We start from the raw sequence: 17295 nt of genomic DNA on the forward strand, positions 1-17295 counted from the left end.
TTGGTGGTTTTTTTTTTTTTGGTTTTTTTTTTTTAGTTTGCTGTAAAAGCTTCAGCAAAAGTAGGAAAAACCTTGGATGCCCTTCTAGGGATGTTTTCAAACAAAGGTGCAATATTCATTCCCACTGTATAGTGTTAAAAAAAGACTCCATGACTCTTTGGCTCCTAATTATCACCTCAGGCAGCTTATTTAGCCTACCTGTCATGAAGGTAAGAAGTATACAACACAGTGTAACTCTTGCAAAGTAATTGAGCCACTTTTTTAGCCTTTCTCTATCAATATTAATAACCTATACTAATTGTACAATGCTTTCATTTTTTTTTTTTTCTTCAATCTGCTACAGGGATTAGTTAGTCATTTGCATCTTCTTTAGAGGCCTTAACAAATGTTAATTTGTCATTCTTACCTTTTTTTTTTTTTTTGTATTAAGTGTCAGAATGAAGTTATTTTCCCGGAAGGATATTTAGTGTCTTTCATGTATCAATCAGGGCTGAGCTCTTCCTTTTCTCATGCAGAGGTGGTTTCTCCTAAGATGTATGAGGTCAAGAAAACAGAAGACATAGTTTTACGCATTGTAGAATACCTTCAAAATAAAGAAATAAGAAGTAGAAAGTTAAGTGACCTATGGTATGCTGTAAAGATATTTCCATTTCAGACCTCCTTAATGTATTTCAATGCCGGAAGTGCTAATCCAATCTGAATAAATTTCAGCAAACTTAGTTGGTCTGGCCAAACAACAGGTTGTTAGCACTGTCTATGGTCAGGTTGTAGGTACTAGAGAAGTTGAGCAAGCTTTCTCTTTAGAGATATCTCTGTACTTCAATCCTTGAAATTCCTCATGTATGCTCTGCCAGGCTTGCTCTCTTTCTTTAATAGGAGATGCTAATTACATGATATATTGTGGAGGCATCATTAGGGTAAAGTTTCTTTAATTCTTTTTATTTCATAATAAAATGTACTTGAAAGTATTAATGGCCTCTTGAATTTCAGTGGGTAAGAAGTTTAGATTTGCTGCTAAACTGCATAGCTTCCTGGATGGTAGGCTCATGAACTTGGAAATGGTGGACGGGAAGCATTGCCAGCCTATTTTTTCATGCTGACAAAGATGTCTCCTTTATTTATGGATTAAAGGCTAATAGCTGAGAGATAAATTGTGACCATGCTCAAAAGCAACTGACAGCAGAGGTTTGAAGAAAAGTATGAATAGTCAGTCTCTATTTTAAACACCCTAGGGAGACTTTTTTCTGAGCCATAAGTACAGTCACAAAAGAGTTCAGGTGGAAAAGGGACCTTGGGATGTCTCTGGTCCCACCTCCTGCTCAAAGTGAGGTCAGACTGAGTTGCTCAGGGGCTTATTCAGTCTGGTCTTTTAAACCCCCATGGAAGGAGACAGCACAACCTCTCTAGCAACCTGTGCCGCTGCTTGTCTGTCCTCACAGTGAAAGGTGAAAGAAAGTAGGCAGATCTACTCGACACTACAGCTAGGCAAGGTTTCTCTTGCCTCACATGTCTGGCCTTCGGGTACTCTTTGCTAGCTGGGAAAGGCGTCAGGGAAGAATATGTGATGCAAAGTGTGATTCTAGGCAGGCTTCAGTGTCTCTTGTGCATTATTTTGGTCTAGTCAAACCCACTCACGGACAGTGCAAAGAAAAAGTACTTCTATAACTGTGCCTCTACAGTCATGTGATAGAAACCTAGCAGATGGTCTGCATCTTTTATTATCGACTGGGGATGAACAGACCCGAACCTGGGGAGCAGTACTAGATGGGGTGGCAGAGATTATTCTCTGACTTCAGTGTTGTCTCTTGCATATGTCTCCTGTGGTCTGGAAATACATGAGGTGCTTATATCTTCAGATTGCCTCTGAAAAATCTTATAGGTGAAGGGCTGGGTGGGAGCTTGTCAGCCATCAAGGACACAAAATTATTGGGGCAGAGTGAAATCTGCTCCCCCAGATCCTAACACAAGCACGTGCTCACTGCTGAGAAGTGCCAACAAAAGTGTCCGAGGCCCTCTGCGCTGGGCAGTGTCCTTCCCTCGTCAAACAGGTAGGCAGGGCCATTTACGTCAGATGCTAACTAGATTTAAGGACTGTGGTGGTGGGTAACAGGACAGAAGCAAGAGATACAGTGCCGTCGGTTATGGCTGCATTAAGCATAATGTCATGCAGCGTGCTGCTTTGCCGTCTGCAGAGGTGCTATTTAATAAGGGGACTAATCACAGTCAACTTTTGAAGTCAAAAGCCAGACAGTCACAGGAAATCTGTGTGAGCATAATTCCATACAATTTCTAATAATTTTCTTACACTAGTCTGTTTTCTCTTCTCGAGTGAATGCACTCCCTCTGGTGGCTAATTTACTATATATTCATTTCACTCTTTTTTTTTTTTTTTTTTTTTTTTTTTTTTTTTTTAGTTAAGGTTGCACCCAAGCAGCTGAATAAACGAACTGAGAGAGCCGTAAGCTACTGCTCTTATTAGGCTAGTTTCACGCTTTATGTTCTCAATGCTGAGGGCACAGATAAAGTCTGGCCTTTCAAATGTATTTTAAAATAATCCCCATTCACGGTAATAGATGAAGCTAAAAAAAAAAAAAAAAAAATCTGTTCAGAAATACTATTTCTGGAAAGAAGCCTAAAATGTTGTATTTTTATCAGGTAAATGGTCTCTTGGACTCAGTGATCTGCTGTTTTAAAACCCAAGTTGGTCATTCACAAGAGGTAAATCAATGATGTGTCAAACTCCTTCTTATTAATTTCCTCTTAGGTGTCTGTTACATCTCGCACTGTAAGCTTTTATGGATAGAAAACAGCTTTTCCTGATCATAGCATGGTAGTCAGGAAAAAAGATGCTATGGCTGCCTGTAAACCCATAGGGAGAATCTATGTGTTGGAAAACATCAAAAGAGTGAGAAATCTTCATTCTTTGAAGGATAAACTTCTTTGGGATGTGGTTTGTGTATCATCTGTTCATACAGGCGATTTATTTGCCTACACATTTTTATGGAACACTCATGGTTAAGTAAAGCCAGTGTTACAGTGGCATTCGGTAATTAAACACTATTCTGAGCCTGGGAAACATCACCAGAAAGAGTATTTACTTAATTAGCTGTCATCTTGTGTTTCAAAAGAGAGAAATGCAAGCAGAAACTGCTGTGAACTTGCTTGCCTGTAGGTTGATACACTCCAACACCTGGCAAACTTCCTGCCTTACAGAAAGGAGCTGTTCCCACAGCTCCGGCAGCTGGATTTAGATGCTGTCTCAACCATTTCTGCACCGTGGTGGAAGGACTTAGAGTCATTTCAGTATATTTGGGACAAGTTTAATGAGGGTGACAGGGAGAGAGCTGGTACGGTTCATTTTACTTCCTGCTGTATCGTCATCAATCCAGGCAAGGACAGGGCCCAGGACAGGCACTGCTGCTTCATCAGAGGATGGGATCTACAAAATCCCTCCATTCCTCTGGCTCAGTGCTTGCAGAATTAGACCAATGTTAATTTTAGAGGCAAGTTCTGGTGTTAGAGGCCAGTTCTACCAATCAAACACCTTTACTACTGTCTTAAAAAAAGATTCCCTGGTGACCATATAACCTGGAATTAACTGTTTAGCCCAGAAGCCATCTAATTTCATAATCTGTAATATCATCATTGAGCTGCTGTCATAATTCACTTAATTGCATGTCTGTTGCTACAGTGCTTCAATTTGGGGAAATTTCTGTTTCCTTACTCAGGAAAACAGTTTACACTCTTAAGGCCTATTTGCTAGCTGGAGCATAGTTCTTCTGCAAATGGATGCAAAGATAAGGCTCTCATAAATATCTGAAAGCACCATCATCTCTGCATTTATACTTTCAACAGTATGTATCTCAATGACAGTGCATCACATTCGGGTACCTCCAGGAGATAGGTCCTTGCTCCTAGCACATGATGCTCTGAAGGTAGCAGAGTGCATAGCTGGGGCAGGTCTGTGGAGGCATGAGTTTGCCCACTGCGTTGCTTTGAACAAGCTACTGAGGAAAAAGTATGAAATCCTGGGATGACACAAAGATGTGGGGCATATTTACAACTAGTTTTAACTAGCTCTCACTATCACCCTGCAACAGTTTCTCTGGGCTTTCAGGCATGGTTGTACTTCCAACCTGGTGCTCAAGAAGGACTTGTGAGTGCAACCTCCAAGAGACCAGGAGGTATCTCGGCATTTTTTTCCCCTCCTTTACATGCATTTTCTTCTTGAGAGGAGACAACTGTGCTCCTGAACTGGTAGAGGGAGGATGATCAGCTAATTAATCCATCCAGGACACTGCAATGATGTGGCTGTGTATCATTTGACAATCATGAACAAAAATCAGGAGATTGGCAGTTCAAAAAATTAATAGACACCAGAGTCTATTCTTCGAGACCTTGGACTGTATGTATAAAACAGCTCGGAAATCCTCTGAATCTTCATTTATCTTCGGATAGTTTTACTTTGTTCCTGAATTAGTGCTTGCTCTACTATGAATGAAAGATCAATTCCATTTTGCATACTAGTCTGATTTTATTGACTTTAATGATAACTGGATATTTCCCTCAAAGTCTTAACTGCATGGTATTTCAAGATAAACGTGGGGGGTTATTTTTTTAATTATTATTTAAAAATTATAATCTCACTCTTAACTGTTGTAAATAAAAATTAAAATGCGTACTGTACTGATAAAATGGCCTCATCAAACAAAAATGGGAAGAAGCCAAACTCTCCTAAATTTTTCTTCATTTTGCTCATGATTTGCTGCTGGGTCTGACCTGATGCTTTAAAATGTATATGTTGTATTAATTGGTATAGTTTTGAAAGTCACTAATAATTAGAAAGATCTTTTGTAAGTCCTAGTGATATTTTTTAATCTCCTGACTTTTGCATGTAGAAGAATTATTGCTATCATCTGAAACAAATTTTGTAGTTTGATATATAGAAACCCAAAGTTAATCAAATTGCAATGTCTTCATATCAGTACAAATTATTTTGACATTCAGAGACTGTTATCACATTTTAAGCTATGTCATAAATATTACTATCCATTTCATCAGTATAACATGACCATTTATATTGATGTATTTCAAGATGAAGAGATATGGCTTATATTGATTTGTGACCAAATGTTCTTGTGCCCTATATACTCCTCAAGCTTCATCTTTTGTTTTTGTTTTTGGTTTTTTTTTTTTTTTCAGCCTACTTTCAGTCTACAGCTGTAGAAACTAGAGACTTGTTATTGAAAATACAAAACAAGTCTCAAATGACTTGTTTTCCTGGCATTTGTTTAAATCCTGACATGTCTAGTTAGTCCAACTTGCAGTGGGCTACAGCAATTTTTTACTAAATGGGAATTTGTTTGACCGTAGGATGGACTTCTGCAGTTTTCATCCCATTGAGTATGAAGGAAACTGAAGACAGTACTCATTTCAAAAGATATTGTAGGTCTACGATCTTTCAAAGGAAAGGAGACAGAGATACAGACACAGAGACACATACATGAGGAAAAAGTCACTAATGTCTTAGAATAATTTTTTTCTGCCAGTCACTGTCATTATCTTGAAACTGATTCAGACACTTTAGCAAAATGGGCTCTGTTTTACACATACAGCTAAATGAATACTCTTACAATTCATTACAAGCCTAACATTGTTAGGAAGAGATGGTTGTGATTTTTTTTTTTTCACCTTTTTTGTGTAAATATCACTGTTCTCCTCTTGAGTAAGCTTAAATGAGTAGGGGGAAAAATAACAAGTGTAAGGTGATATTTGGAAAAATTAGGGTAACTTAAAGAATTAGTTGAATTAGTTTTAAAATTCATAATTAGCCCATTTCAGAAACATCTACATTTTGAGGCTTATTTTAACGGTGAATATGGTGGAATATTTCAGCCAGCACACTTCAGGGAAAAGATGTCGTCTTCTGTGTCATTACATTTCCTTATGTTTTTTGATTATGGGAGAAGAAAAAAAAATATAGAAAAACAATCTAACAAGTGCTTTTAAGAAGATTAAAATCCTTCCAAGCAACGTGAAGGATTGAACATGAGTCAAATTCAGCAGAATTACCCATGGTAATTCAGCTCCAGCACTCACTTAACATGCACATGATTTAAAAGTTCCATGTGTCTGAAACAGCTATTTGCAGTCTAAAAGAAAAACAAACAAAACCAGAATCCACCAAAAAAAAAAAAAAACTGTCTCCCCCCAGAAAACAGCAAAATCCCCACCTTTGTAGATAAACCCTGGTTCCAGATGATAACCTGGTGCAGCACAACTCAGTGACAGTAAAGAGTTTGCAAGGTCCCTTCCTCAAGTATTAATACTTGTAACAAGAAAAATACTTTACCTCAGTCAAAAAGTAAACAAAATAAATAAGGACTCAAAGATGGGATTCAGCATCCAGGCCTTATGATGATATTCTTGAAGCTGTTTTCCTCCTGTTGTGTCACAAATAGTCATTCTGTATATTTCGGAGGGTTTTTTCCAGATGATGAAATTAGTTCACTAGTCCACAGGGACTGCTGGAGTTGTGGCATTTTCTCCTGTTTGGGTTCCTAGAAAGGTGCCAAGGAAAAGAGTAGATGAATCAGCAAGTGCATGAAGAATAATCACAGTTGAAAAGTAAGGGCGTGTTATTTAGCTCTGGCCTTAGGACTGTATAGTTTTCAATCTATCGAATACGTTATATACCCTGTAAAAAAATAACACATTTCTTTTGCTTAGGAGCAACACAAAATCAGAGGCCCTTCGATCTATGATGAGGAGCAAAAGTAGTGCCTCTCCCCTTCAGGGGAAAAAGTGGCTGGGCTGTAGAAAGTAAAAATGCTTTCCTGTCCCTTGGTGTTACCAAACAAGACATGCAAAATAGCATAGCTGAGAAGGAAGGATCTTTTCCCAGCGCAGATATCCAGTGCATCAAAAGCTCCTTGGTTCATTCAGATGGAGTCCATGATTTCAACACCACTTTAAATATAAAATAATTTTGTCATGAAAAATCAGCATTGCTGATTTCCATCCCTGTTCTAAGGCTATAAAGGATCTGGGGCCATGAACTGAAATTTGCTGAGAAGTCATCCCCCAAGAGCCACGTGGTTCATCCCAGCTTTTGGGGCGGATCTTCCATTCCGGGAGTTGGGCTGGGAGGTCTCTGCATTCCTCCCTTTGAGATGACAGAGACAGGCACAGATGTGAAGGCAGAGATGTCTCCAGTCCTTGCCTGTTTGCTGGTTTTCCTGGCAGGCTGCTCAGGATCCCAGCACCACGCCTGCTGCTGTGTGGGCAGGGTCTTCATTTGTCAGGAGAGCAAGGTGGTCCAGGTTCCCCGGGACATCCCCGCCAACATCACCGAACTGTAAGTAGGGAGAGGGAACAGTTGCAAGCAGCAGCCTTGCTGCTGACTCTCAAAACAGACTGCAGCTTGGCAAGCCAAGGGTCGGGTTTGTAGGGTGTCACTTGGGAGACTTACACCAGCTGTTTGGAAAGCACAGCCCTTCCTCTGATGCTTGCTTAATTACATCTTGAAGCTCCTCTCTGTTACTCTGGTCATGTTCATTTTAAGATCTCTGTTAAGAAAAGATATGGTATGTTGTAATGCAAAGTGCAGACTAAATTTTAAACAAGCTTCTTTGGTGCTGTGACAGTAATTTGAAGCATAAAGTCTAAGCTTTCTTTACAACTTTCTTTAGCGTTGTTAAAACGTGTAGCGCAACTTGTCTGCCCCAAACAACTTGATGATGAGCATTTGTGTTTGTACTGTGGGAGCTTTCCAAAGCTTTGTGTTTGTTTGCCAAGAAGCAACTTAATGTTTTCTTTTTGAAATCACAAAGGCATTACAGAAAGGACTCTGATAAACATTCAGAGAGTGATCCTCCTCTATCAGAGGAGCAGCATGACTGCAACTGAAGAGAGTGAACAATGTAAAGATACCGTACCACATTACTCGAGGAAGGGTTTTATCTATCTTAAAGTTTCTCTTCCATAAAGTAACACGAACAACACTGTATGACACAATAGCACAGGCAAGCAAAAGAGCTTATGCAATGGCAAGTATGTAACTGTTCAAGCACTTGTTTTCATTTTTATTTTTTTAAAGCAAATTATATCACCCCTTGCCTACACCCACAGCTGTCTGATATCGTTATGACCTAAAGCAAAACCAAAAGGAGTACTCCTGGATAAACTCTTTGGTTCATAAGTGGAGTGGCAAGTTTGGAGGGAGGATATAACAAAGAATAATATGTCACTAGTTGGAAAAATATACCCCTACCCCGATTTAACACACCACAATATATCCACGGTTACTACCACACAGTTTTCCTAGGGCAGAAGTTTTGTTTCATTCATCAGGAGGAGTTGTTATGCTTGAGGAGTAAGTAGACTGTGGTGAAAACTTGAGAAAAATGTCCAAATTAACCACAGAAGATCAGTAAAAGTTTAAATCATTCTCACAACTAGAAGGAAAAATAATCCATCTGTGTTTTAGGTCATCTAAATCCTGACTGAACCATGCTCCAGGCATGTACTGCTAATTTCATTTCATTTTGCTTTGATTGTTTCTTTAGATTAAACAGTTAAGGTCTGCCTTCTAGGTATTAAGCAAAAGCATTTTTAAATTATTTCTCCAAAGGAGTAGAGTTTTATGTTGCCAAAAAGCACCTGTTGGTAAAATTAGATTTATTCACAGCAGATCCTTGTTAACTTCTCAAAGGTTTGTTGAGGATGCTAATTTGCCAGTTCCTCAACACGAGCGTGTATTCTCTGAAACATGCAGACTACGTTAGTGTGACTGAAAACAATGAATGAAACCTTTCTTCTGGCAGCGCTGTGCAAATTTTGGAATTATAATCTCTTAACTTGATTCTGTTCTCACGCCAACTTTTTGTTTGTTATGAGGTAATTCATATCCCATTCAATCAATTTTTCTATTAAAAAAAATTTCTATTGAAACTGTGTAGAGTTGTTTTGAATATACTAAATGTTAGTGTTACTAAAGCCAGATATATTAGCTAAAGAGCTATTAAGAGACAGATAAACCTTAGATTTTCCTTCAGGGTCAAAGGGGGACTCTAGAAAGGTGCCTTCCTATGCATTTCTCTGCTGAGTGCCCACTGGGGTGATTCAGGTGAATAAAATAGATTTTACTGCTTCAGGTGCTGTTGCAAATGCACTCATGGTAACAGAAAAACCTTGCTTTATGTTTCTTCAAAAAGTCTCAATGAGTTGAAGGACTTTAAAATCAGTGTAGATGGCCACAGTGTCTAATGACACAAGCAGAGACTTCTTTCTAAGTACAGCTCCTGCAAGGTACTTTTTTCACTTAAGAGCTCATTCTGGGAGTGCTGGATGCAGTCTATTTTCATTTGATGTAGAGCATGGGGATTTCTTCAGTACACTTAGAGCTCTTCACCTTCTCCTATGTGGTCTTGATAGCTTTCCTAAGCTATCCTAGAGTCCCTTCCTAACTCCTTTTCGATGTTGAAAAACATATCAGTGAAAGCTTTGGAGAGAGAATGGGAACCTGATAAGTCTCAAGCACTTCTGTTGCTGTGTGTTTCTGTTCCACTACAGCTGTTTCTTAAGTTGGGACACTGGCATGTGGCAGCCAGCTCTGTTACTTGGTAAAAAAAAAACCTCGGGATAAAAGTAAAATTATTGCCCTCAACAACCATTACCTCTGTTCTTTGTCATGGCTGATTTTTCGTTTTTTTGTTTTTAGTTTTTGAGGGTTGGCCACTGACACATGCTACTGTGATGGGTTTCTTTGTGGTTGGTTTCCTGACAGTGAGAGCTTACCCTCCACAGCAAACATGGGCTCTGTGGCATGGTATAAGAGCCAGGGTTTTGCTCTTGGTTGGATTAGCATCTGCTTTAGCAAGGGTGTTGCAAAGGGTAGGGCTGGCAGCCTCTTATGGTGAGGGATTTTGGTTTGTGCTTACCATGTGGAAACAGAGCAGGGATCAGAAACCACAGGTTTTCATTACTCTTCTTGCTGCCACATCTGTTTTTTCACTTGCAGGCCAAAATCTCATGAGAGGATAGTTACAGCTTGGTTTGTACATTGCTTTTTGCAGATTTTCAAGCACGCTGTAGTTGGCATGCTCAAGTGTTTGCAGGGGAGACTGTGGTTATTAGCTCTTTTCCTTTATAATCTTTGCCTGGAAGAATAGTTGGATAGAAGAATTTTTGGCATTTTTTAATAGATACTGAAATGCCTATAAGAAATGTAGATGGCTCTGATTTACGACTCTGGAGCTAATCCATGAGAAACCAGAGGCTGAAAGTTCAGATGAGAAACATAACTTCATCTGTGTCAAAGTATTAACTCTTAATAGAGTGAGAGAGGGGGAGCATGTCAGGAATCACCGGAAGCAGTTTACTCCTTGAAGATTTAAAACAGTTTTAAAATCCAATATTGAGCTTTGTATCCATCCTTAATATTCACTAAGATTTCATTTAGTCATTAGAGATCTTGCTTTAAGACAGTAATGCAAACAAGAATAACTTGTTCTCAGAATAGAAGGGATCCTTCTTAAGATTTAGAAAATTACATTGAGCAGATATGTATGAATATCAACTGGGAATACAACTTGAAATGCCATGAAAAGCTTACTCATTTTCTTATATTACCCTTCCTTGCTTTTGGGTTCCTCATCTCAGCAATGCTTGAAATCTCTCATATGATATCCCAAGGAATATAGAGAGCTCTATGCCAGCAGCCAAGTGCAACCGTTTGGGCAATAGACTATATCTCTGATTTGACATAGTAAAGCAACGGTACAAGGCAGCTTAAGAAAGGAGGTGGAGAAGGCTGCTTGGTCCGATTCTGCTTGCAGTCCTGCAGAGTTATGTGAGAGAAATGTTAATATCAGCGTTTTACCTGTGTCTTGTAACTAATGCTGCGATAAAAATGTATCAGGAAATAAAATTTGGTCACGTTGCATTTGTTATAAAGAGAAACTGCCTCCAACTCAGTTACTTTCCTGATTTTCTCCCGCTCCTAAACTTTACTCCCTTGATTTAGCCCTCCTTAGCTGGCATACAAGTGCAGCAGCTGACAGCAGCATGTAGATGTTGACCAGTTGGTTCCTTCTGCCTGACAGTTTCTACACCGTGGAGACGTTATAAGAAACATCTCTTGAGAATGAAAGCTCCTCAAGGAAAGCTTGCAAACTTGGATATGTGACTCAGCTAATTAAAAGGATTTGTTTATTGTATTAGCATGCCAGAGGCTTCAGCAGGAGAGTGGTGCCAGTTTTAGAAAGGAGCAACTGTGGCAACTGAAATAATTGATGACAGAGACAGTCCATCATTTGGCACCCATCTGTCAAAGTGCTATCTAAGAGGAAACTTCAGGTAAAATAAATAATGCCTGGGCTTGATTATGTGATGTTTTGTGTTTTAAAACCCATCCTCTGGCTTCAGTAGCCAGTTTAGCCACTGTCAGAGCAGTTTAGAGGTATGTTATATAGAGTGTTTTCTCCCAAGCATCTGCAAACTATAAACAGTGGGGTTTTTACTTGCTCTCTGCATAGGTGTTTTCATACAATTGCTCAAGGATATTTATTTTAGACTATCAAGTCAAGGTTGAGTAGATGTCTGGCCACTAAAACGGTGACTGCCTTGAAATAGCAAGTTCTGTGTTATATACTGAGTCAGATGTGCTTCCCTGCGACAGAAGCTGCAAATGATGTGAACAGTACCTTCAGCACTTTTATTGACAGATGCAATTAGGATTTTTTTTTTATGCTTTCACACTTAAAGTTGAAATTACATTGAAACCTGCAAACAACTACAGTTCTTGCACAGGTGTTTATACCGGTGGACTGACCTTAATCAAAGAAAGACAGCATGTGGAGAGAATAACGTAAGCTAACAAAATGAAGACCCATGAAGATTTCAAGTCCCTGTGTTGTGTTATGGCGGTTAATCACATAGTTAATAAATTAACCCACATATTATCTGAAGGGCATGAGAATATTTGCACATCAGACCATATTGAGAACATATTACACCCTATCTAAAGCTCTTTTTTCTTTTTTTTATTTTCTTTTCTTTCTTTTTTTTTTTTTTTTAAGCAGCTTTGCTTCTATTAGGGTAGAAAAAAAGTCTGCAGTTAGTGCTACTTTTTCTTCCTGAATTTATGATCAGCTCATACTTTGAAGCAGAAAGCGACAGAGGTTGCTGTACGATCACTGACTGTATGTCGGTGGAGTGGTCCAACGCTTGTGCTGGATTCTGTATTTGACATTTTCATTGGGAAGATAGAAGGAAATAGGCAGAGCATAAGAGAGAAAAAAGAAAAGGGAGAAAGTGACACTAAAGGATAGTAAAGTCTGCAAGGCAGATCCTCAGCTAGTATGAATTACAAAATATATATCTCTATAGAAACATCCCGTTTCAAAAGCTTCAGGAGCTTTTCAGCATGAGGAGGTGTGCTGCACACAATAGGAGTTGCTTTGCAGTGCAGTATGCTCTGCTGACTTACTCGTGATACTATGGCAATAAATGCATACACATGAATTTCACCTGACTTGCAATGACTGCAGCTTGATGGATCTATGAGAGATGTATGATCGAGTCTGAAGATGTATAGATGTGTGCAAATATATCTAATGTCTCTTTGAAATGAAAGTGCATTCACTTAAAATTTAATGGCAAGTATATGACTTGTTAAATCACTAAGGTTTTTGCAGGGAAACACAGTGAAAGACAAGACTTGCTTTTGTTTGCATGCAGCATTGAGAGGGTACCAAGGTCTGTGCCAGCTGATGTCCTCTGCTGGGGTCAGCTACAGAGAGATTCTCCTGATGTACAAGTTCCGGCTTTTCCAGCAGCCTCTATCTTGCACACACACACAAAAAAACAGAGGGCATGTGTCAAATGCCCACAGTCTGATACCAGGCAGAATGGGTTCCTGGGGCTAGTCAGATCCATGTCCCAAAATAAAGCCTCTCTGTTAGACATTTTAGGTGTATTCTGCTTCAGTTTCTACAAAGAATCAAAACAGGCCTATTGAATGAGGTTATCATCAATGTTTTTCTAAAGTGTTTGGAAGATTAAACTAGTCATTTGTAGGTGTTACATTTTCTTCTCTCAAATATTGTGTCTTCATCTTGGGTGTCTCCCCATTCAAATCTTGTTTCATATAATTATAACCTAGGAGAGTTTGACAGTAATGTTATTCATGAGATGCAAGCTGGTAAATACCAAGGTTTAGCATAAAGGCACGGCAAGAGAGAAAAACCCTAGTAAGATCAGAAATAAGTAGTTTTAAACTAAAATGTGGTTAAAATGGAGAATTTGGTAAGCCTAGGGGACATTACAAAGTAGGATCTTCTCCAACAAGAATATGAATCACAAAATAGATTTGAGGAATCATGAATTTGCTGGTGTCATGCAGCAGCTAATATCCTTTGCTCTGAATGGTATGCCACACTGAGCTCTTCAACAGTATGGATGATTTCCTAGCTTCATTTACTCCCCTTACTACAGCTTCTCACAACTCATCAGTTTTCACTGCACAGAATTAAAATGCTGTATTTTAGACGTGGTTGCCTTCTCTTTTCTAATATTAAAATATATTAACTTCATCTCTCATCCCAACCAGGGAAGCCAAGACATTTTGGCACAGGGAATCCTGTTGATACTCAAAGGTGATTATCACTAGCTGGGAGACCAGAGCATAGTCTGAGCTCTAGGGAAAAGTTTTGAAGGGTACTTTTATGAGTTTCAAAGACATTAAAGAGCTTATGTGTTTCTGCCTCAGCTTTGCTGAGTTGCCCTCCCGTCGCCTACATAGGGAGCTCAGGGTACTTATGCAGAGGGGCATGCAGAAAGGGGTGTGTCTGCCCCTCGTGATCTGACCCAGCAGCATAATAGCTGCTGTACTGTAAGAGCCACCAAGCCAGGACAACTCATCCGTTATCCCTGTATTTGCATCTGCCCATGCAACAGGCTTTCAGCTCCTCACTCAGGTTTATAAATGACAGCTTGGGAATTTGAGTTAATTGTTTTCTGGATCTGGCCCTCAGCAAAGTCATATCAGCCTTACAGTCCTGAATAATAAAGTTTACCGTCTCCCTCAAAACCCAGGCCATGCCTCTTAAATAAAATAAAAAAAAAATAATAATAATTAAAGAAGACTAATAAAAGCTTCTCAAATACTTGATCTTCCCAGCAGCACTTCTGAGGTGTAATGGAGATGAGGTCTTCAATGGAAGGTGTCTTTAAAAGCTCCCAATTGAATTCTTCTGGAAGAGTATCACACAAAATGTGCTACTTGCCAAGCCAGCTGCAGAAAGTCTGCTGTGTAGCTCAAGGGTTTCCTTTGCAGACACCAAGGGGGTCTCACCGGGCTGGCACGTCACTGAAAATACTGGGTATGTGGAGAGCTTGACAAGAGTGAAAGAAGAGAGTGAGTGAAGAATGCCACAAGAGCAGAGAGAACAGTTGCATGGAAGAGAGGTGCCAAGCGAATATACATCCTGAAGGAGACAGCTGATCTAACTGCTAGCAGTTTGTAAGCAGGAGGGGGCCCTGCAATGCCAAACCAAATTATCTACCAAAGAAAAATAAACAAACGTGTTAGACACCTAAATGAGGAGCAAAAGAAATCCATGCAAAGTTCAACATACCTCACTCTCTTCTAACTTGATGGCATTTTAGTTAGTTCTGCTTAACTTTCCCGAGTGTCCTTGTGCGGGCAAGCTAAAAGATAATTGGGGTAGGTTCACAGCTAATTTAAATTGTCATAGCTTCATTAACTTCAGTGAAAAGAACTAAGTTCATTTTCACTGTGTAGCGATGGGGACCTCTGTCAGCCATGTGTTGTTCATTTTGGCAGCAGCTGATTGGTAATTAATGTGTGTATGTTTGGTAAACAAGATACTTTGGGTACAGAAGACAGGTATTATTTTTCATAGCAGTCTAGCAGTTTTACACAGCGAGGGGCAAGCACTTTGGTAGGAAAAGTCACTTTTCTTTGTTTAAGATCTTGACCTTTTCAGACAAAACCTGTAAATTATTTCACACTCTTTGCCAGTAGTTTGATTGGGCTGCTCTTATTAGCTGTTAAATTTAAGTCATTAAAATGAAACTTACTTCAAATTATAGGTCAGAGTCAAGCCTGGTTTTCATATAAAAGCATAGAAAATTATTTCTCCTAATTGTCCTGCATACACTGCAATAAGGAGCCCAATTTCTGCCTTTACTCAGGTGCAGCTTCCTTGATTTTAGAGGTCTAGGGTCAGAAAAGCTTGTGCTTTTTTTGTTTTTGCTCAATGTTTTCCTCCAAATATCCTTCAGTGTTTTAGGAGCTCAGCCTGGAAGGTATGGATGCTTCTTATCTCCCATTACCTTATCAAGCCACTCAGATGCATTTGCTCCTGGTTAGCAAGAGGAGAATTTACAGACTGATATTATATGCAGAGGGAGATATGTTTCTGAGTGAAATGAAAACAGCCTTCGACCTAGCTCAGATGAAGCAGTTCTTGTTTTTCCTAAGTATATTGAGATTTCTGAGCCTCTGTCTTTGCCTGGAGTAGCTATATAATGCTACATCCTTGACTTTAACATATTCAGAACTTGCTATAGACAGGCAACCTCAATTTTAAACATATGTCCTCTGGGTGAGCCACAGGCTGAAGCTTTCACCTCTGTCCACTCTCTTATCTACTCCAGAATGCGGTTACTAGTCAGCATTTTAGCATATTTGCCTAGAAATCCTGTTTCATGAATGCCAAAGGAGCATTTCTCTATTAATAGTCCTACAGATATAAAGTATCCCCATATCACACATGAGGATGTACTTTCTGATATGAATCCTTGTCCAAATATAGTCAGTTAATCAGAATTAATTTGCAAATATTTATTTGCAATAAGTCTGTGAATCTTCAGTAGTTTTCCAAAAGCACTACATGCATAAACATGCAGTGGGGAAAACTTCCAAGTTTTCAATGTGTAATTCATATTTTGTTTGAGAGTGGAGCAAGGAGGGAATGTACTTTCAAATGATGGTCAGAAGATTTGGTTTTTTTATTTTGAAAATAGTGTGCAGAGAACTAGAGTGACTGTGTAAAGACTAGAAAAGAAAGTGGTGCTGGTTCTCTCAGGAGAGTCTCTGGTGTCCGGCATTTATGTTCTGAACATAAAATTGTGGAATGCAGTGGGATAATCATAAAGCAACCTTCCCTCCCCCTTGCCCCAAAACCAGATCCTACCCAAAGTAGCAAAGGGAATAAGGTGCATGCACATACCTGCACATGTGCACCGCGTGCTTGCATGTTTAATCTCTTCCTCCACCAGTCTGACTCCGGGCAAAGAAGATGAGAATGAAAAACAGTAGCATGTATATGTAGCTGTAACTGATAAAATGGCTAAGGCTCAAGTGGGAGAGAGTAGCAATGGAAGGAGGGACTGTCTGTCTGTCCCTTTTCCCAAAACCAGGAGCGTGGGATGGGAAGAAGTGATATGTAGTTATTTGTTTGTTTTTGTTTTTTTTTTTTTTCCTCTGAAAAGGATTGACACAGGTGCAGGATTATAATGGTTTTCTTTACACATCTTCTGAAAGCCTTTTAATGGTTTTATATTCTGTGGTATGCCTTGTGCTTAGAAATGATTCCTGCTGAAATACTCTTGCCTACCCTTGGATTTGAGAGGTTTGGATTTCAGTGCTAACTTCAGGGTAAGCTTTGATTTCTTTTTGCATTTGTGCCACCACATGATAAAAAGAAATTAAGCTATTGCCTTTAGTAGCCCAATAAACGTTTTTGAGGAAAGAGCCTTTGTCAAAGGGCATCCTATTCAATGGGAAGCACTCGTGTCTGTGAGAGCAACAAACAGTCACTGAGGTAAGAAAGCAAATCTGTCTCCAGCAGTGGAAGCACTGCCTGTGCTGCTTTCTCTGGTGTCTCCAGTCTCTCCACAGCTGCAAAAAAAAGGAGCACAGAGCAGCCAAATCCATTTTTTTCCTTCTTGTTAACTACTGGGGAATGATAGATTCTGAAGACTCTTTTCTCAGAGTCCAGTCTTCCAGCAGAAATATTTATAGACATACAGAAATTTCCAAACAAGCAAGGTATAAGAAGAGGGGCTATAAACCCCCCTGCTATGGGAAGACAGTGGGTTGATACTAAAAAACCTGCCTTGTCCCTGAAGTTTTCTTTGGCCAACAGAGCTGCTATGGAAATTTTTGCTTTTCTTTTTTTTTTTTTTTTGAGAAGTGAAGAGTCATAAAAGAAGTACAGACTGTATCAGAAAATGACAGCAAAACTAGAAATGCCCTGGCAGAAC

General features: G+C 39.3%; 1 protein-coding gene across 5 annotated transcripts in view; it reads left to right on the forward strand.

Annotated features, from left to right (window-relative positions):
• The first annotated feature begins 7172 nt into the window (after nt 1-7172).
• Nucleotides 7173-17295, forward strand: part of FSHR (follicle stimulating hormone receptor) — a 106909-nt gene continuing 96786 nt past the window's right edge. For 4 of the 5 annotated variants that reach the window (XM_032989453.2, XM_032989454.2, XM_032989455.2 and 1 more), the window contains exon 1: nt 7173-7357. In XM_032989453.2, coding sequence (XP_032845344.2) covers nt 7173-7357 — 185 coding nt within the window. The remainder of the gene's footprint in view (nt 7358-17295) is intronic. The other variant, XM_032989456.2, reaches the window with a different exon arrangement.

The sequence above is a fragment of the Tyto alba genome, unplaced genomic scaffold (assembly GCF_018691265.1).
Source record: "Tyto alba isolate M040663 unplaced genomic scaffold, T.alba_DEE_v4.0 Super-Scaffold_16, whole genome shotgun sequence".
Lineage (NCBI taxonomy): Eukaryota > Metazoa > Chordata > Aves > Strigiformes > Tytonidae > Tyto > Tyto alba.